Below are 19,093 nucleotides of genomic sequence, written 5' to 3' on the forward strand. Positions count from 1 at the left end.
TTAAACCTTCTCGGTCTTAAAATAGACGAGTTATAAAAGTATTTATCTGAACGAAATATGTACAATGAAAACTAAAGCTACGACCACATCGACTTTGAGCCAAATCTTCATTAATGCGTTACAAATCATTCATAAAACTATTTAAGATATCTTAACATTCTCAGGCATTTAAATAAGAATATTTTTGGTGTTTAAGTTGCATTTGTGTATCCTATTTTTGAAGAAAATGTGCATGTCTTTTTCCATGGTATTACATAATGCTTTCGGGGAATATGGGAAAAGCACCAAGACTAAAATTTGTTTGTTTTTAAAATCCATCAATTTGTTCATCAGTTTACGTTTATATTTCAATATTTAGTATATAATGGAAACATCTGAGACTAGCCCAATACTCTGTACACTCATATTTAAAAAAGCTGACATTGCCTAAATCATAAACAAGCTTTGCGTCTGTATTAAGAAATTGTTTCGCAACGATATAGTTATTTGTAACGAAAGTGTACTTTTACAGAAATGTCGACCGATTCCATACTTTCATTTTAAAACATCAAGGGAAGTGTTAACGCATCTAGCTGTGAAGTCATAAATATGTCTTCAGCATAACTGAATTCTACTCTGTGGAAATAAAATCGTTATTCGAAGGTAACAAAACTGTTTTATGCTTCATAGGACTAAGAAGAATGAATATTCTATAATAGTCTGTATATGGCTTTTATGACAGAGAAAGTAACTTGGCAATGCAAATGGGACGCTTTTTATAGGAATTGGAAACGATCGCCATAAAATAAACATTTCGATGGCTTTCGCGGCCTTTGTTTCACGTAATGGTCTACTTTTTTCTGCTTTTTATTTCCTCATGTGAGTTTTGTAGCTAAACTTTATTAAGTAATTGCAAAGAAATGTTATAATAGCAAGGCGTATATACAAACACGCAGATTAACACATATATGACGTTTGTTAGGCTTAACACCTGTTTTGCAACGCACTGTATCAAACTGACATTGTTTAAATCAATCAGGCAACAGCTTAATATTATTTTTATATCATATTCCAATAACTAAACTTGGGCAGAATGCCAAGTGAATAAAAAGAAAATATTGTCGGTCACAGGCAAACCATATATTCCTTGATAATTGCTACCACAGTGGTTGTGCCAATAATAAAAAAAACATGCGAACTTTCTTATATTGTTGATAAAACGGACGATTTAACAAATCTAATGTATTGGATTGTTTCTGCAATGACGCGTGCAAAGAGATAACGAAGTGTTATCAATTATCGGTAGTTTTAGTTGAATTTTACACTCTTTATAATCGGTAGACATCCGGCGTCCGAGGAGCGTCGTACACCATCAAAGAATATCCAAGAACCTACAGTTCAAAAGTTATTTTAATGAAACGGGGACACAGTCGTAATTGCGACAACAAATTGATGGTCGTAGTATGTCAAAATGCGCGACCTTATCATTACACCTTCAAATGTCGAATCTTATAAACCATGTTTATGGTCACGATATAACAGTTCAGTTCAGGGCCAAAATTGACATTGGGGTAAAGATTTTTTGCGATTCCTTATGTTATATGACACAACAATATTTGATAATGTTATCCGTCCTTCATACTTATTTCTCCACTAATCTTAATCAACAGTATGCCAAGTTTCATAGCCACAGAGTCACAGTCAACTTTGGTTATGGTCTTAAATGGACCATTGCGTGATGAATTATTGTCCTTAATTATGCGACTATACAGGAATAGATTCGAAATTGTTGTTTGTGGAGCACGAGGGCATTTTATTTACATATTTAGTATGTATCACGACAATTTACCAAGTTTGTCTCATTTAGCATTTGACTCTTTGAAGGAATCGTAAGTTATCTCTCGGCCACAAATGTATGAAACTATTAGAATGTTTTCAATGTGCATTAAAGAAATAAAAATCAATTTTCTTAAAAGAAAAACAAAACAAATAGGAGATCAATCTTTGCAAAAGGGATAATGAAAGCTAACATAAGGTATCCTACATCAAGAGAGTAAATCAAATGAACAGAAACTGACAAACGATTGAATATGATATATCACAGACGTAGCACAGGATTCTATAACCCAATGAACATGTGCACTTGTAGAAAAGTATAAATGTCCTTCCGATATGTAACCGCAGTAGGCATAAATTAAACCCTTTCTTCTCAACAGTGTGTGTTTTAAGCGTATGTAGCACCCTATGTTTCTAATGATTTGTGTTTGACTGATGGAATGCCCGATCCGATCAGGTTGACAGAGCTTGCTTCTGCAAAGTAGTTAACGCCCTTTGTTTTTTCTAGACGGTAAAAATAATTTGAAGACGCAACTGGCAGAAAAATCCTGACCACTTTATGATATATACATATATATATGCACCAAATAAATTATATTGTTTTACATCAAAATAAAAATATGAAGAATTAGAAATGGTTTCAGACACAAGGCTCTCGTTTATTTTTGATCTTCTGCGGAATACTGAAGACATGAGGTAGTTACATATACTGGAATCGTGATCTTAATATTCTACCCTGCATCGATTATTGGAGACGTTGTTAATGTATGTAGACATGTATTTGTACAAATATTATTTAAAACAAAGCGATACCTTTTTGAAAGTTTCTATCAGATAGTTAAATTTATATGAAAAAACTACAGAAACAAACTGAGAAGCCGAAATTTAAAACATAAACCCCGTTGAATGACACAGGGTAAACGCCAAAGACATAAGACACAAAACCATTCACAAACCAACTAGAAACATGAAACAACAGCACACAACTCAACCAACAACACAGTACATAAATTATATAAACGTTGGATATGTGGAACTTTCGGCCAATGTACTTAATATTCACGAGCACAATGCAATTTATAAGAAGTCACCATATCACTGAACATTTGTTGCCGTTGAAGTGTATTCTGAGCGTCCTTGATGTTTTTATTTTGTTTAACCGGAAATAGCCAGTATAATGCATGTGTGTTTTGCATATTCAAGTTCAGAATAATAAATTAGGGAGATGATTCACACGGAGATGTGTGTTCGTATTTTTCTATTTGATAAAATGACAAGAAATTGGACAGATGAACCACATGGGGTTGTGTGTTCGTCTTGTCTGTATTTTTAAATGAAAAAGCTATAAGGCAATTATGGCCAGACTGGGGGACTTGCTAAGGATTTGCCGATGGCTTCTGTCGAAGACTACCCCAAGGACCTGTCGAGGACTTGCTGAGCTCTTACCGAGACTCGTCGAATATGAGATACCAGGCCGTATTTAAAGTTCCTAAACGCATTTTCGTGATTTACTTATATTTGAGGTTTATATGGCCGGAGAGATTAGTTTGGTGAGAATCCTTTGGCATATAGAAATGGATCCACTTTCTCATGGAAAATTGTTTCAGCCGAAGGTAAATAATGGAAATTCAATGCAATGAAATCTGTGATTATATTATGGACTCACTAACATTCGAGTGCATTGCTCAAATCAAGCGGTGTAGATTATTGCGTATGACATATCAGAAAGAATGAAAGTATTAATAGCTTACATTTATGTTTGGCATAATTATGCATCAGAACAATTGTGGTTGTATAATGAATTATTGTTGTTTCATAAAATATTCAGATATGTTGAACCAAATGAGTGAATATAAGTATCTTCCATGGCCGAGAGTGAAAGATAGGTTCATTCCGACCCGAGCGTAAGGTGTTTTGTGGAAACGAGGTTTACCGAGTTTTCGCAAAACACCCTGCGCGAGGGTCGGGATGAACCTATGGTAGATGCTTTTTTTCCCACCTCAGTTAAACAAAATTAAGTTAATATGTATTTTTTTTGCTGGAACTCTTTTGTGCTTAGTTAAAATAATTGCGTATGGATAATTCGTGGTTGTCATGGATATGCGCGCAGTGATTCAGATTATGTTAATAGTGAAATCGGTCTTTAAATAGTTCTAAGGAGAGTTAAGCATTATTGTGTGAAAGGTGCGTGAAAACTGTTTTATTGTGACATTTGAAGCGAAAAATAATTAATTAGCGTTCTAATTATTGCCACAAGACATGATGCTACAGACGACAGTCTTCAACAAGGTAGGTAATTACAATGTGGCGACAATTAAAAAGAAGTTACATCCGGGCATTTTATCTTTGCCCGTGGGCAAGATAAGAATTTATAGCATGGTTAAATTACTGGATCTAATTATCTGAGTTGGGAGAACATAATATATTCCCCTTTTTAACATAATCTAAGCTTTATATTCCCATTTCTAATAGCCATTAAATATATTTGTTCAAATATGGGAGATATTATATCGGAGCAACCGTTTGATCTACCGCTTGGAAATAAGTTCATATTTCGGGAGTAGTTGACATGCGTTATGAAATACACGTGATATATATATTAAAGACCGGTTTGGGTGTTTCGGTTACGGTTACATCCAAAGCGTCTGTTCCTAATGCTCATACTAAATGTTCTTTAAAACACCAGTTTATCATTTAGTACCTATTTTGCCCTGCTAGTGTTATTGCACAAAACGTGAATTAATCGTTGAGCTCAGTGGAAGCAATCATTCATTGAAACTTTTCGACGCAGCCATAACACCACCTCAACTATTCTCTACAGCTACATAGTCGTGGCATTTCGGAAATATTTTAATTGCTTTAGGATGTGTATTTTACATCCATGTTATTAGGTTTATTATGTTTTCTAATAATTAGTATTTTTCTTTTCAGAAAACTACTGAATAAGATTGAAAAACAATTTTAACCGGTCGGTCCAATCGTTTTTGGAAGTGATAAGAATTTACATTTAAATACAGTGTTGAGAGTAAAACGCTCACATGACACACTTGAAGATAAAGCGGAAGAGACACCTTTCTGCAAAATAAGTCATTAATAATGGATGAAAGCATTGTTCAACGTCAGGAATGAGAAATATTTCCTGGTGATTGGAGATATTAAATCTTATAATTATGTTTATAATTTGCCCCAAAATGTACATTAGAACACTTTAAACAATAGGCTATTATATAGTTATCATACAGTTATATCTAATGCAATTGTCCTTGTCTATGAAAATAATGTTATAGTGTAACGATGTTGAATAAAACCTATCTTTATCACGAAAAAAAAGAGATATTAGCATTAAACGTGCTAATGACGGTCTAACAACTTCATAAATAAAGTACGTTATGACTACATATACCTAAAAAGCTGCCTTAAGAACAATTACTAGACTCTTAAACAACACATCAGTGTGTCCTTCAGACGTCATTAACCGTGCACTGCCCAAATATTCTCAAACACCAATGAATCGTAATACTAGAACATCCATTGAATGAAAGAATATTCTCCTTGCCTGATTCTGATTGCTATACTAGTACACAATTGATTTGGACTCGTACAAACACTCAGTTCCGTGGCGAGTTCTTTCTTGCCGTATAACGCAAAATTTCAGGGAGCCTGACGCGATCTGACTAGCCGTATGATGGGAGAAATTTCGCGTCAGATTCCTGGCGAGTTCTATCAAGCAGTATGTCGTGGCATGTGGGGGGGATTTTGTGTCAGATTCCAAGTAAGTTCTATCCAGCAGTATGTCGTGGCATGTCGGGAGAAATATCGTATCACTGTGACAACGGCAATTACGACAACTGACCCATAAACATAAAGCATGGGTAGAACATACATGTAACGCTTGAAAACTGAGTGCATCCTGTAGTTAGATGCTATCAGAACTATAAAATGATTGTACTACATAAACGATTGGTAATCTGACGGTTTACGACCATCTTTAGTTTATTTCTCGACGCTGTGTAATACAATATGAAGATTGGACTCGCAAATATGCTCCCAAATTTGAAACATGTTCTGTAGACTGCTCTTTTACCTCAATAAATGAAATGTTATTGCTATCTTCTAAAAACAAAAGACCATTATTTGTTGATTTTATGAAACAATATTTACCAGTGGAATCACATAATGAAGATATATAACAATGTTGCTTTTGATATCAAATGAAATAACAAACGTCTGTTTCTTCGTATTGAAACATTTATTTTAAAACGCAATATTAAAACCGATCGTTCTACAGAGTCACTGAACAGACATGCAAATGTGGGTTTAACACCAACATCTTCAGCATTTAATACAGATCTATATAAAATTTGATTTTACCAATAATTTTCGCTTTTCATCATTGTAAATTTACTGGGGGTTTAAACCAGTTTGTGTGCACAACCTCACTCTTATCCGTACATTCCCGAATAAAGTAAAAACATAAATGGTAAATCTTATCAAAGTATACATTAACATAATCCCCGTTTAATGGCACAGGGTAAACGCCAAAGACATAGAATACAACAACAGACAATCACAAACCAGATACATGGAACAACAGCACAAAACTTCAAAAACAACTCATAACACATATACTATTTAAAAATAAACTAGGGGTGTTTATCAAGAATTGTTAGGTATCGCCATGGACCGTTCAGTAAAATGTAAATTTACTGGGGGCTTAAACCAGTTTGTGTACGCAACCTCACTCTTATCCCAACAATTAAGTTATATTTTAGGAAAAACACATCCAAATTTATATTATTCTATATATGTTTTTTAATGCTTAACTACTGTTTTGTATGCATTGTATCAAACTGACAGTTTTTTTTCACATTGCATTCTGATAAAAGTCGTATTTTATGGAGTTAGATGATATTGTATATATTTGTTTGTAATGCATTATAAATTGTACGGTCGGTTTTGATATGATTCATTTTAAATACTATATCCCTTTTTGTCAATAGCTTAAAAGGCTTGGAAGTAAAGCTATTTAGAAAAACAGAAAGTACTCATTAGAGTTTACTTCAGACAATGGTATGCTTAAACCAACTTATTCCTCGTATGCAACAGTATTATACTTTTATTGCTCAGATAAATATTACATTGGTTTGACATGTTTAATATTTGACAGCATTGGACATGTTTCTCGTCTAACCAATAAATGATCTGTCAAAAACAGTTTCGTTATCCTACATAGGTGTATTCTGAAGTTATTGTCAGGACGTACATTTTCTTGCATATAATAATTGTCACGATAAACTTAAACATACATATTAATACCCGATGATAGTCAACAGTCCAAACATTTTTATTTAACACTGTATCGCGTTTTGCCAATACCATAAGAGGCAATGAAATTTAACTTCCTTAGAATATATTTTAAAATAGCAAAAGGAATACCGCAACAAGTTAAGTCGTTCCCGTGCAGCCTTCAGCATCGAAGTTATGTCGAGTCTACCTCTGACAAGGCATGCTTTTACAGACTTGTATCAGCGTGGACCCAGAAATAAAGTTATTACTGATATAATATAGATGTTTTCTGTAGTAGACAACGACATCGTGGTGTGATATATCAAAATCAGGTATGGTTTGGGATCTCCTTGTCTATAGCATTCATATAATGATTGTGATTGGAAAAGTTGTTTAGCAAGTTAGCCTTGTTAGAGGTTGAATACCGCATTCTGACACGATGGACAAGTTCGGGAATATTGGATGAAGACCATGGATTAACAAAGCTTCATTTAGAATAACGACAATGAAGATCCATGTTGGTACGCTTGGTTTGTCAGTATGTTGTTTATCTATGTCGTATCGGATTTCTATCTTCAATTTGGAATCAAAGGGTTCAGTAAAATGAGTAGCCTCATTTATCTTTAGCGACAGACTTATCTGTTGAAGTAAATATTCGATCTTATGAATCCTTGATGTCACAGAACACTTAAAATATATAATTACTTATTCAATCAAGAACACGAGAACTATACCAAACAAGATACTCCAACGTCTTACCAAAGACATTCTCATTAAGGGCGAGATTGGGAAATTTTAAATCAAGCATGTCTGATTTCACATATTCTATAATTCAACCATTTGGATCAGTAGGCCTGTGGCCTTTATAAGGATCATATGAGAAGAGGAAAACACGTCCGTGCTATTGTCAATACCGTGAGTCAGGTTTTGGTAAGAGGGAACTACGTTATTTTTTCGGAACTTAATAGTGTGAATCCAAGCATCCATAAGTCCACAATCTTTAAGGATGTTTTGACGATTATCGATTTAATCACTCATATGAAACACTTTTTTTAACAAAAATAAATATTACACATGGCAATCAATTTTTCAACCTCATTTATGTCCGTTATATATAAAAAAAATTCAGAGGATAACATACTCTGATTGCACGGCGCAGTAGTACTTGTGACGAAGGTATTCTTGGATTGTTACAAATAATTTGAAAGGAATGAAAGAAATTTACCTACTTTCTACATAATATAATCGAGACTCGTAAATGTTTTCAGTAAAATACTTGATAGACCTAAGTTTGCCATTCAATTATTTATCACAATGTTATATAAAAAAGAATTGTATCATTTCTTTTTACGACATTTTAGGTAAATCACTGGTGGAATAACTCAATACTACTCCCGCTGTCAAACTATATCCTAATAGTGTGCCTGCTGGTTTTAATTCGCCAAGACTGTCAGGATCTGATGGAGGAACTTTTTAATTAAGGATTAATTTTGAAATCAATTAGAGGTACATTATTGTTGTTATGTACGTGATTGGCATTGATTTCCGGATATACATTGCAAAGAATGTAGTTGGACTCGTTGAGGAAAACGCATTGTTGTTTTGTCGTAGACAGACAGACAGACAGACAGAAAGATACATCGTCACAACACGTATAGTCACAACACGTATATTTTATAATTCAACTAGTCAACGTGTATGAACAATGATAATAACAATCAATAATGAATACATATTACAAAATACAAATATGAAGAATAAATCAATAAACAATAAATGAGAAGAAGGTGAACATGGCTTTTAGATGTAATTAAGTAATGACATTTAGTAACCTTGATCATACATGCTATTGAATCAATCATTACTCGCAATTATTGCGCAACTCCTGTGGTATGTTAACTTCGAAATGATATATTTGTTTCTACAAAGATCGAATCAACGTTTAATTAGGCCAATATGATTAGTTTTGCAGTCCGACAAGACTGCAGAATTCGTTACAGATATTTCCATTACCATTTTGTTCGTAAAAGGAAGACAAAAAAATCGCAGAAAGCTTTCAAGACTTCCCATGTCCCTGAAAAGGTGCCCCAGGTGAGCTCATCGGTGTAATTCACTATTGTCAGAGAACTGCTATTATTATTTCTTTATTCTTTGATATGAACAAAATACTTTGGCTTGTGACCAGAATACTACTTTAAGTGATATGAAGTTTGCACGGCATGTCAGTAGAACGGCGTACGGCTTAAAAGATAATAAAAACATCTCACTTATCATGCCAATGCTCAACTCTTCCGGGCTTATGTCCAAAATGTAAGTTTAAATGGCAACTTAAGACTACACAGCACGTTTATTTTATTTTTATTAATCAAATTAACCATCCACAAATAATAATGGAATTAACACATGAGTTAACATATAAAGCCAGTGAGTTTGTGATACACTTGTTCTACACCTGTTACAACATGACACAAATACATATTCACTCGAACCTGATGCTTGAAGTACAGGAACAATTTTAATCATTTCATTATCTTTAACGTATGTTTGTAAATATATTCAAATTCATTCAAGTCTGACCTGATGTAAATGTGATGTTTGAGTTGGTCGGGAGAAAACAATGAAGCATTATGGGTATTAATATCAGACTAATACATCAAATTCCTGTGTGCGATTACATATTCTAAGAACAAATCTTTCAACACCCGAATGTTGTCTTATTGATACACTTTGATTCCGTAAGATTCCAACAGTTAGATGATGAAACTGGCATAATCTACAAGCTGTTGCTGTCAAAGGGTCTTGTCAACTGACGAGTTCCGTTACTATCAATATGCCAACTGAGTGAGTCAATTTCGAGAGTTTAAACTTTGATATACAACTTTTCTGTGAAACAAAACGCTCTACAATATTAACCCGTATCGTAGAAACAAAACAAAATGTGACTATAAAGTAATGTTTGTGAACTGTCAAATGACCATTATTATTTAGAAATAAAAAAATGTAAAAGAAGTTTACATCTCGAAATTACAATACGAATTAAAAAACCGATTTTGTTTTCATATACAGAACAATAGCTGACATTTAGATTGTTTTCTTCTTTGTTAATAACATTGGTTTTTCCGTTAACAAGAGTTAGGAAAAGGTCTAACATATATTTGTGATTAATAACGTACTACGATGGACATTAAACTTCCATTTGCACAACGGACTATACCGATTTGAAACATTTATCATTCCAAAATTATTAAATAAAAGAAACTGAAACAAGTTTATAAGTTATACACTATGCAACTGTCCGAATTGGACCTTTTGAAGTCGCCCTTTGATCAAGCGTCTTTCAGTTGTACACACATAACCTAACGGTTAGTATTGCAGCTGTTAAAAAGATATATAAGTTATACTTCCGTAGTAACTAAAAAATTAAACAAGGTTTATGTTCATTTAAATAAAGAACAACCAACTTCATTAAAAAAAGGATGGAAGTGATACTTTCGTAAATGCTTCTGAGATTTTTCTTTTAAAGAAATATATTATATTTGTTGACACACTCTTTTCATAGTCAATGTTGCTATAATATGCCAATCCGATGAATATGAACTTTCACTTAATTGAAAGAATGTATGGTCACTTAAGATTTGTGCACAGTATATATCTGTTTAAATTTAAAAAAGTATCAAAAGTGTCCCAACTTTAAAAACAAACAAACAACTAGAGTTGCAATGACAAAGTGCGTGTATCCTATGCGCTGGTCAAATATCAAACATATAGTATTATGGCATAACTAACAATCATGTCACCTCTAAAAGTTATGCAATCAAACTTTATTGTCCATGAAACTCATCAATGCGAACTTGTTCACTATTATCACTTTTTCAGAGGAATTGACGGCATATAAGATGAGTTATTCCAGTTTTTAGTCTACTGTAACGCTACGGTTCTCGTAAACATCAATAGGTGCCCAAAGCAGTTTTATAAATTACCGACAGCGTTATAGTTTCGGACAAAAGCCACCAGTGTCAGACAAAACGAGACCAATTTGAGAAAGGTCACCATCTGACTTGCAGATGAGCCGTAATCAAGTTTGTAACTGGCCTTAGCGTCGTCTGGTTCGGAAATAAGCAGACATCAGGTTTTAATTACCAAGAACAGTATACTAAAAGAAGCGCTGTTGTTTCTCCTCAACAAAATCCAAACAAAAATAATCATACAGTAAATATGTGCAAGGAAAGAAAATTTATTGTATAAATTAGTTCATTAGACTAAAATAACCTTTTGAAAAAAGATGTCCCCAAAATTATATACAGTCAAACCCCTTTGGCTCGAACTCCCAGGGACCGGTCCTTTACATTTAGTTCGAGCAAACGAAGAATTCGAGCTAAGCGAGTTCGTGCCAATGGGGCTCGACTGTATCCCATAAGAACGTGAGAAACTTAATGCATAGTTTTACTCATTGTATTTTGACATGCAATCGCTTAAAGAACTACGATAATTAAAGGCTAATTGGTTAGTTTTTAACAGGTGCTACATCACTGATTATTCGTTTTTAAAAAGCTTAACTTGTATGACAAAATACAAAACCTTACCTCTTTTCTGAGACTTTTTATTGGCTGTAAAGATATTAAAAGTGAAGTGAGCTAGATAAGCACAAAATGTATCAAGCATATACTAGACGACAATCAGAGCATACATGTTCGCAATTTATATTCATTGTCTAACCTCGAGGTGCAAACAGAAAGCCATTTAAGTGAACTTACTTTTTAAATCGTTGACTTTTTCGCTGGTTACCTGTAAGTCCGAAGTCCTACACGAGTATGTTCCAGTATCGGTCATCTCCGTCGAGGATTTGGTCAGAATACTCGTAATAGTCTGAGAATTTATTGAAAGCTTTTTACGCATTTCCACTCTTTTCCGTCCGTCTGGAACAATTTTATCCCGTCTTTGAACCAGTCAATTGACTCAGGAGGTGTACTTCCCCTGACACATTGCACAGTGATAACAGTAGTGTTACTCTGTCGGGATGAAGTGATCCTGTTATTGTTATACCTGTAAAACCAAGATAATCACGTCCATCAATAAATAAGAGTTGACATTGAAAGAAGATATTGTGTACAATGGTTAAAACTTCTGCAGTAGAAAGACAAAGGACAAAGAATAGGACAAAATGGACAACGTCCAAAATATCTCTGATTTGAATTATTATGCTTTAGAATGTTTATTAACTTCCTTGCGGATGTATCTTTCCCGCGAGCTGATCTGGCACTAGTACATTCCGCTGTCCGTGGTCGTTACGTTGTATATCATCATATTCCAGTCGGGGGAATCCTCGATGTGAGCGACCTCGAACCTAGGGTCGCTCGTCATAGGCAGGGTACCGATTGTTAAGAAGTAGCTTACGTTGGCGCGTCTCCAGCTTACCTGAAATGATACCAATCATTGGGGCTTAGTTATGTACATCACATTTTAAGTATTTCGTCTTTTCGTACTTTAGTGCCTTGAAAGTCATCAGTAGGTTATCAGAGATGTAAATCCATTGATAAGAAATCATTGAATCCGGAGGGCGTACTTAGAAACTAGGCTAAGATATAATACTTTTAGTCGAGTGCGCGTCATGTTTCAATTAACAAGTGAGATATCTACTTAGAGTAAATATTACATAATGCGTGCTGCGGTGGTCTCCAACGACGTTTGGGGAGGATAACATATTGTATCTGCAGGGCGCTTCCACGTAACAGATCAAAATATCTATTTTATATCATTGCTTATTTGCTTAAGTGAAACAATATTTCTTTGCTTCAGATGAACCGACCACCTGTCAACTCTAGTTTGATTGGATTCGTAAGACATGGATTATTTCTGAAACAAATATTGACAGAGGAAAGAGCAACTAGAAGTGTCTAAGTCCTCGTTTAAAGAAAGATGCAATCAATCCAATTTAATTCCAACTTGAAAAAAGGACGCATAATAATGAGTAAATAACATCAATGGGTAAAATTTCATTTGCGTCATGTAATTCCTAGTTGAATATCAAAACCAATTTGAAGTTTTGATCTTACAAATCTCGTGCTGCCAACACTCCAATTTCTATTTCAGGAAGTTTCATTCCCGCTTGGAGCCACCAAATACTTGGTGCAATGTGCAGCGTTCAGCGCATACTCATTGAATGATGAATAACTGATAAGATGCAAACGCCTTTCAGTTTAAACATATTCATGTTACATGAGGAATTTATGTAAGTGGTCACGTGAGTATTGGACTTTAATAATAAAAAATATAAGCAAATTCCAAATTTGCTGCGTTTAATCCTAATTTTGCATTTGCTCTTTTGATATAAATACAAAACATCTTTCCATACGAGGGACATACAGTATATAATAAAATAACATAATTTATGTTCGTATAACTTTTACATACACTATTAATGCGAAAAGCTACAGAAACAAGCTCAGTAGCAAAAAGTTTAAACATTAACCCGGTTTAATGGCACTGGCTAAACGCCAAAGACATAGAACATAAAATCACAAACAAGAAACATAGAAGAACAGCACAAAACTCCACAAGCAGCACTGTGCATACATACTATATATAAAAAACTAGGTATGAAAACTGCGTAAAATAATCAAATTCCAGTACCTTGTGAATGTTTGCTGGCACCCTCATTCTTAAATGTGATCATTGTTATGGACTTTGAAAAGAGTGCATTTTAATTTATCTCAACAGCAATGTAAAAGAAGTCATTGTTTCTTCACGAGAATACGATTAAATTTAAAAAAATGTTTGAACTAGTAAACTAAGATCATTAGTCGTCAACTTTTTCTCCCGGTTGGAAAATTTGGTTTTAGTTTTTATAGTCCCAATAAATGTGAAATATAATCCACGTTTCAGATTTTAAAAGAGATGTTAAAAATTCGAGAAAGTGTTGACTGAGAATTTTAACAGCTGTAGTGCTATATTCGGATACATTTTATTAAAATATGTCAAGTTGTTTATCTTAATTCTTGAATTGTCTAACATGTTTTACGATACGACAAATCTCATTCATTTCTGAATGCCCCCATATGCATGATTCATTGAAATGTTTGTCAGCTCATACGTGTGTTTTACATTCCGTTTCTTCTTACCGGTTTTGTGCCCAGGTATTTGACGGAGCAGTACAGGATGGCCCGCTCCCCTTTGTGGTACGTATAGGTGTCCTTCGTCTGCAGGAAGCGAGGGGCAGGTGTCGAGTACCGGAAGTCCTTCACCCTCCCGCCTTCAGCTGTAAATATGTACAATGCTTATTAACACTGCTTTTACGAATTCGCTTTAATTTATATAGATGCCATTAACATATTAATTTAAATCGCTCCTATTAGTACCAGGTCCATAATTGTGAAGGTCATCAGTGTTAAATGAAAACACATAGATTTCTTTTCATTGAACGTAGTTTGGAAGTTTCTGACACCAGTAAATGCTGTACACAACGCTTATGCACACTGTGTGTATACAAAATGGCCAAGATAATACATCTCATTGCAGTACGACATTTAACACGTGATAAGATGACCCTAGAGCAAACTTTAAAGGAGCGTTTAGAAAGCACAAAAAACAACTTTCTCAGAATGAGTGTTATTAAGTACGTTTTAAGAATTATTGTGACATCGCCTTTATTGATTAAGTTGTTGACGGATGACAAACATGCAACGATGGGTTGTTAGAATTTAACTGTGAATCTTTTTTGTAATCTAGAAATCAATATACGCAATTATCTCGATATGTTTTCAAACAAACCTTTTGGTGTTATTTGACGACTCCATTCAGCAAGTGGTTATGTTTTCACCATGTTCTTATAATGAGTGTTTTACGAGTACAGGAAGAGCAACATGTGTTCCTAGTTGTCATATCTTTGAGAAAACTAATTACTACTGGTTTGTTAAGAATGGAGAATAAACCAAAGCAATATCAGTAGCGATGCGGGCCCCGCATGATGACGATATTCGAAAGAGAAACAAATATGAAGACATGTTAAAACCAAATGAGTTGAGTATGTGAATATGGACCATTCATAAGAATAAATTGCTCACACAGGTGAGTGTACAAACATACACTTAGAGTATGTTTTGAAATACCTGGGTTTCAAAGTCCTCAAAATCGTAGTTAGAATATATTTGAGGAAACAAATAAGGAACTTATGATATTTAAAACGACAAAATTAAGAAAAAAAGTTAAAGCACATACACTGTCTCGCTTTGAGCTTATTCTGGAATATATAGAAATTAAATTGATAGTTAAAAAGAAAACATTGTTATTGTCAATGGTCTTCGTAGTTTGTAACATATCGGCCACATAAGCAAAATGTTGTTAAGGGATGTTCATCATTACTCGTATTGCAGAGACCTTTTGTAGATGCGATGCTTGAAATAAACACATTCATGCGTTTTAATCGCTGCTGAATATAAATTCAATTAGTAAAAACATATTTTACCATGCGCTTTTTTATACTTCACTATTTTACCCTTTTCGCTACTAGTTATCCAGTACATTGTTTCCTATAGCTATTGTTAAACTTAGTTAGGTGTCAAGTGTCACAGACAGGAAAGAAAACACTTGTCAGATAATCGTGAAATGCAGACAAATGTATAAATAAATGCATCTTTAGGCCCGCGAAATAACGGCACCATGCACCGCCATTATCATATTTAAACCGTTCAATCCAAAACATCAAGATATTAGTCAACGTAATTAAAGCATAGAAGTAAAGCATTCAGAGTTGGCAAGATTCATACTTAAGCATGAATTAATAACATTTTGTTTTAGCAATTATATTAACTACAAACAATGTAACTATGGTTTAACAATCTAAACTGTAGTAGGACTATTTGCCCTGAATGTAGGTTTATTTATATTAACATATTTCAAAGATGAAAACAGATAGATTGAACGCGTTGACAGGTGAAATGCGAATACTGGTGCATGTCCCGCTCATATAGCAGTGGGAAATCTTGACATGGAAAACTGGAAATATATGACGTTTACCAAAAACCTATGGGTTTTTCTAGTAAAAAATGGATGTAATTCATAATTAAAAAAATAATGCGTTGTTAATGAAACGTTATCACTATACTCCGTCGTTTTGTGCTTGAGATGGCCACCTTTACCATGCGTTGTAAGACGAGTTTAATTTGAAAGAAATGAGCATAAAACACGGAATTTCTACCTTATAAGACTATAGACTATATAGTAGACCACAGTAAATTGTTTAGCATTCACAAATCATTTAAAAAATTTAGGTGTTCATCTATAAAATACACGGTTACAATCTTGCTATAATAATTAATATTTCCATAAATGCATTATTTATTAAGTAGTTAAAGGTTTATCAGTCAAAATTGATGTTTTTTATACATGTGTATGTATGTTTTGAGAGTGTCACTTTATGCATGCACCCCAAATATAGAACACCCCTTTTCAGCCAGAGACGTTCTTAGAATTGTTCATCCCCGCATCCTTAGGGAATTCGAGGCAAATTGCCTTGCTTTTCCAGTAACTGCCTTTGGCGCTGCCGGATTTACTTACATCATTAAACACAAAATAGGGATTCGTATAGAATCAAATCCAGAAAATCCCATTTAAGTTATGCTTGATAGTCGTCGCACTGTAATACCAGGTAATATTCTAGTAAAAGGGTATCATGAGCTTTGGACCTAGGGCCCTATAGTTATATTGATGAAAACTTAAAATATTTTGATTTTGTTTAAAGTGACACTCTTACTCAAAATCAATACATTCACATGTATAACAAACATCAATTTTGACTGATAAACCGTCAACTACTTACTGAATAATGCATTTATGGAAAGTAATAATAACTGATTACAAGATTGTAACCATGTATGTGATAGCAGAAAGCGCAAAAATATTAAATGATTGGTGAATGCTAAAAGATTTACAGTAGTCTACTATAGTCTCATAATGTAAAATTTTCATGTTATATGCGCATTTCTTTTAAATTTAACTCGGTTTCCTTCATAAGAACCATTGTTTTCAACATTTATTTATCCTTCTTGAAATATTAAAACAAAATCATTAATTGTGGTAAATCTGATTTGGGAGTAAGAGTGCATCTTTAAAAGTGGAAAACTCCCTTCTTTCGACATAGGTAACATATCAGTTTAACGGGTCCTTATGTTCCTATGTTCTACACTTTATACAATTTTGGCCGGAAATGTAATGACACGACTTTGGCAATGTCTTCGCTGGGTGGGACGCTGAAGCGTCTGTTGAATCTGACAACCATCTGTTTTGAAACCAAAATAAGCAAGCGTCGTTTAGCTAAACCATTTTTGTAAAATGGTAATAAAAACATTATGTTTATTAAATGTATGTAGCCTACTGTTTCCACAGCTGTGTGATTAAACAATATTTGAATAATCCATTATGCAATATATATATATATGTATGTATATAATGTATGAAATAATGTAATTACAAATTTATGTTTCATCTATTTTAAACAGAGTTGTTTTTTTTGTTTACGATGATACTGCTCCAAATTCGATATGAGCTAAATTAGTATAAATAGTTTCTTTTGAATGTTTCTGCCAGACGAACATTATTTTTTAACGATACGTGTGGAGGCATTTTAGAATAAATACTATCTGTTTATTATTATATGTAATAAACTGCCATTACCATTGACAATATTGTTATTATTTAGACAGGTAGAAAAACTCTTGAGCGATTGTTTAAAGAAATGCTGCTTAGCGTACGCTGTGTGAACACCTGAAGAAAATCAAAGATTCCTGTAGAGTTTATGCATCTGTTCAATGAAAATCTAACTACCTGACTTAACGCTGCATAAAGAAAAGTGTCTGAATAAGACCTAGATCATCACGTTTTAAAAGCAGCAAAGTCGCTCTCCCTTAAAACATAAGTCACTAAGATTGTGATTTTTTAAAGGACCATCGCAATCACAGACAAAAATCGTGATCGCTTCACTAATATATTTTGCAGGAGCCTTTCTAGTGGCAAGCACTTGTCTTGATCAATGGTACTAGGGCAAACTAACACATACAGTTCAAACGGGTTTTCAACAGAGCAGATAGCACGCTTAAATGAAACTTACTATAAATTAAAAATATCAATTTCTCTAGTTCATCCGCGATGCAATAGGGATATAATACTCTTTACAAGCATAACGAAATCATTTCATATATGACATTACTCCCAATATCTATCAAGCATCTCTAGCAAACACCAATTCTCGTGTTGTGTTATTCATAGTATTTTCAACCACTGATTTATTTCGGGCTATTTCCCCAAAGGCGATTTGCATAAATGCGAGAAAGCATGGAAGTGAATATCACAATATTCATTCAACCAGGATATTAAGAGCACGCTTTAAGTATTTTACATTGTGTTGTCCGTCCATTGGCTTAACTTGCCAATATGTCTTCACCAATAACGAGCCTGGGCTCTCCTGGGAAATCAAACAACACCAGGGGCAACATGTGGAACGCAACGTCTAGTACCAGACAGACAGTGCATACTTTATGGAATATAGCATTAATATTTGATGTAAGTAAAACAAAGAACATATGTTCAAAGCTAATCCAAAGATCCCCATAAGTACCTATATTGTAACTAAAAAGAAGGAGCAAAACGCCACTTGTTCGAGAACGTGTACGTGTGGACTTCTTTTTGCGCACTTCGTCATTTAGGGTCTGTATACTTTGTTCAAGTTTAAATCGGGTAGCCGACTATTTAGTTAAATATGTTACGACTAGGCTTGTTCACAATTAGCGCCCAAAATCGGCCCATAAAATGAGAGCTTCGAATTTTGTAACCCTTCTCACGCTATAGTTACATGGGTTACAGCCAAATAAATAGAACATATTACATACTATGAAAACAAAGTCAAAGTTCAACCACAAAATATCGAATTATATGTCGACCTGAAAACTCGATTTTTTTGTAGTTGAACTTTGAAAATCTTCGATGTAACCGGTTGTAACAC

At 34.0% G+C, this 19,093-nt stretch overlaps 1 protein-coding gene across 1 annotated transcript in view; it reads right to left on the reverse strand.

The window, feature by feature from the left end:
* LOC128226313 (uncharacterized) overlaps nt 1–14,611 on the reverse strand; it is a 28,208-nt gene extending 13,597 nt beyond the window's left edge. The window contains exons 1-4 of the mRNA XM_052936196.1: nt 14,605–14,611; nt 14,220–14,356; nt 12,368–12,516; nt 11,994–12,144 (exon numbers count right to left, since the gene is read on the reverse strand). Of these exons, the coding sequence (XP_052792156.1) occupies nt 11,994–12,144; nt 12,368–12,516; nt 14,220–14,356; nt 14,605–14,611 (444 nt within the window). The remainder of the gene's footprint in view (nt 1–11,993; nt 12,145–12,367; nt 12,517–14,219; nt 14,357–14,604) is intronic.
* Between the last annotated feature and the right edge of the window lie 4,482 nt (nt 14,612–19,093).

This window comes from Mya arenaria, chromosome 3 (genome assembly GCF_026914265.1).
Source record: "Mya arenaria isolate MELC-2E11 chromosome 3, ASM2691426v1".
Taxonomy (NCBI): Eukaryota; Metazoa; Mollusca; class Bivalvia; order Myida; family Myidae; genus Mya; species Mya arenaria.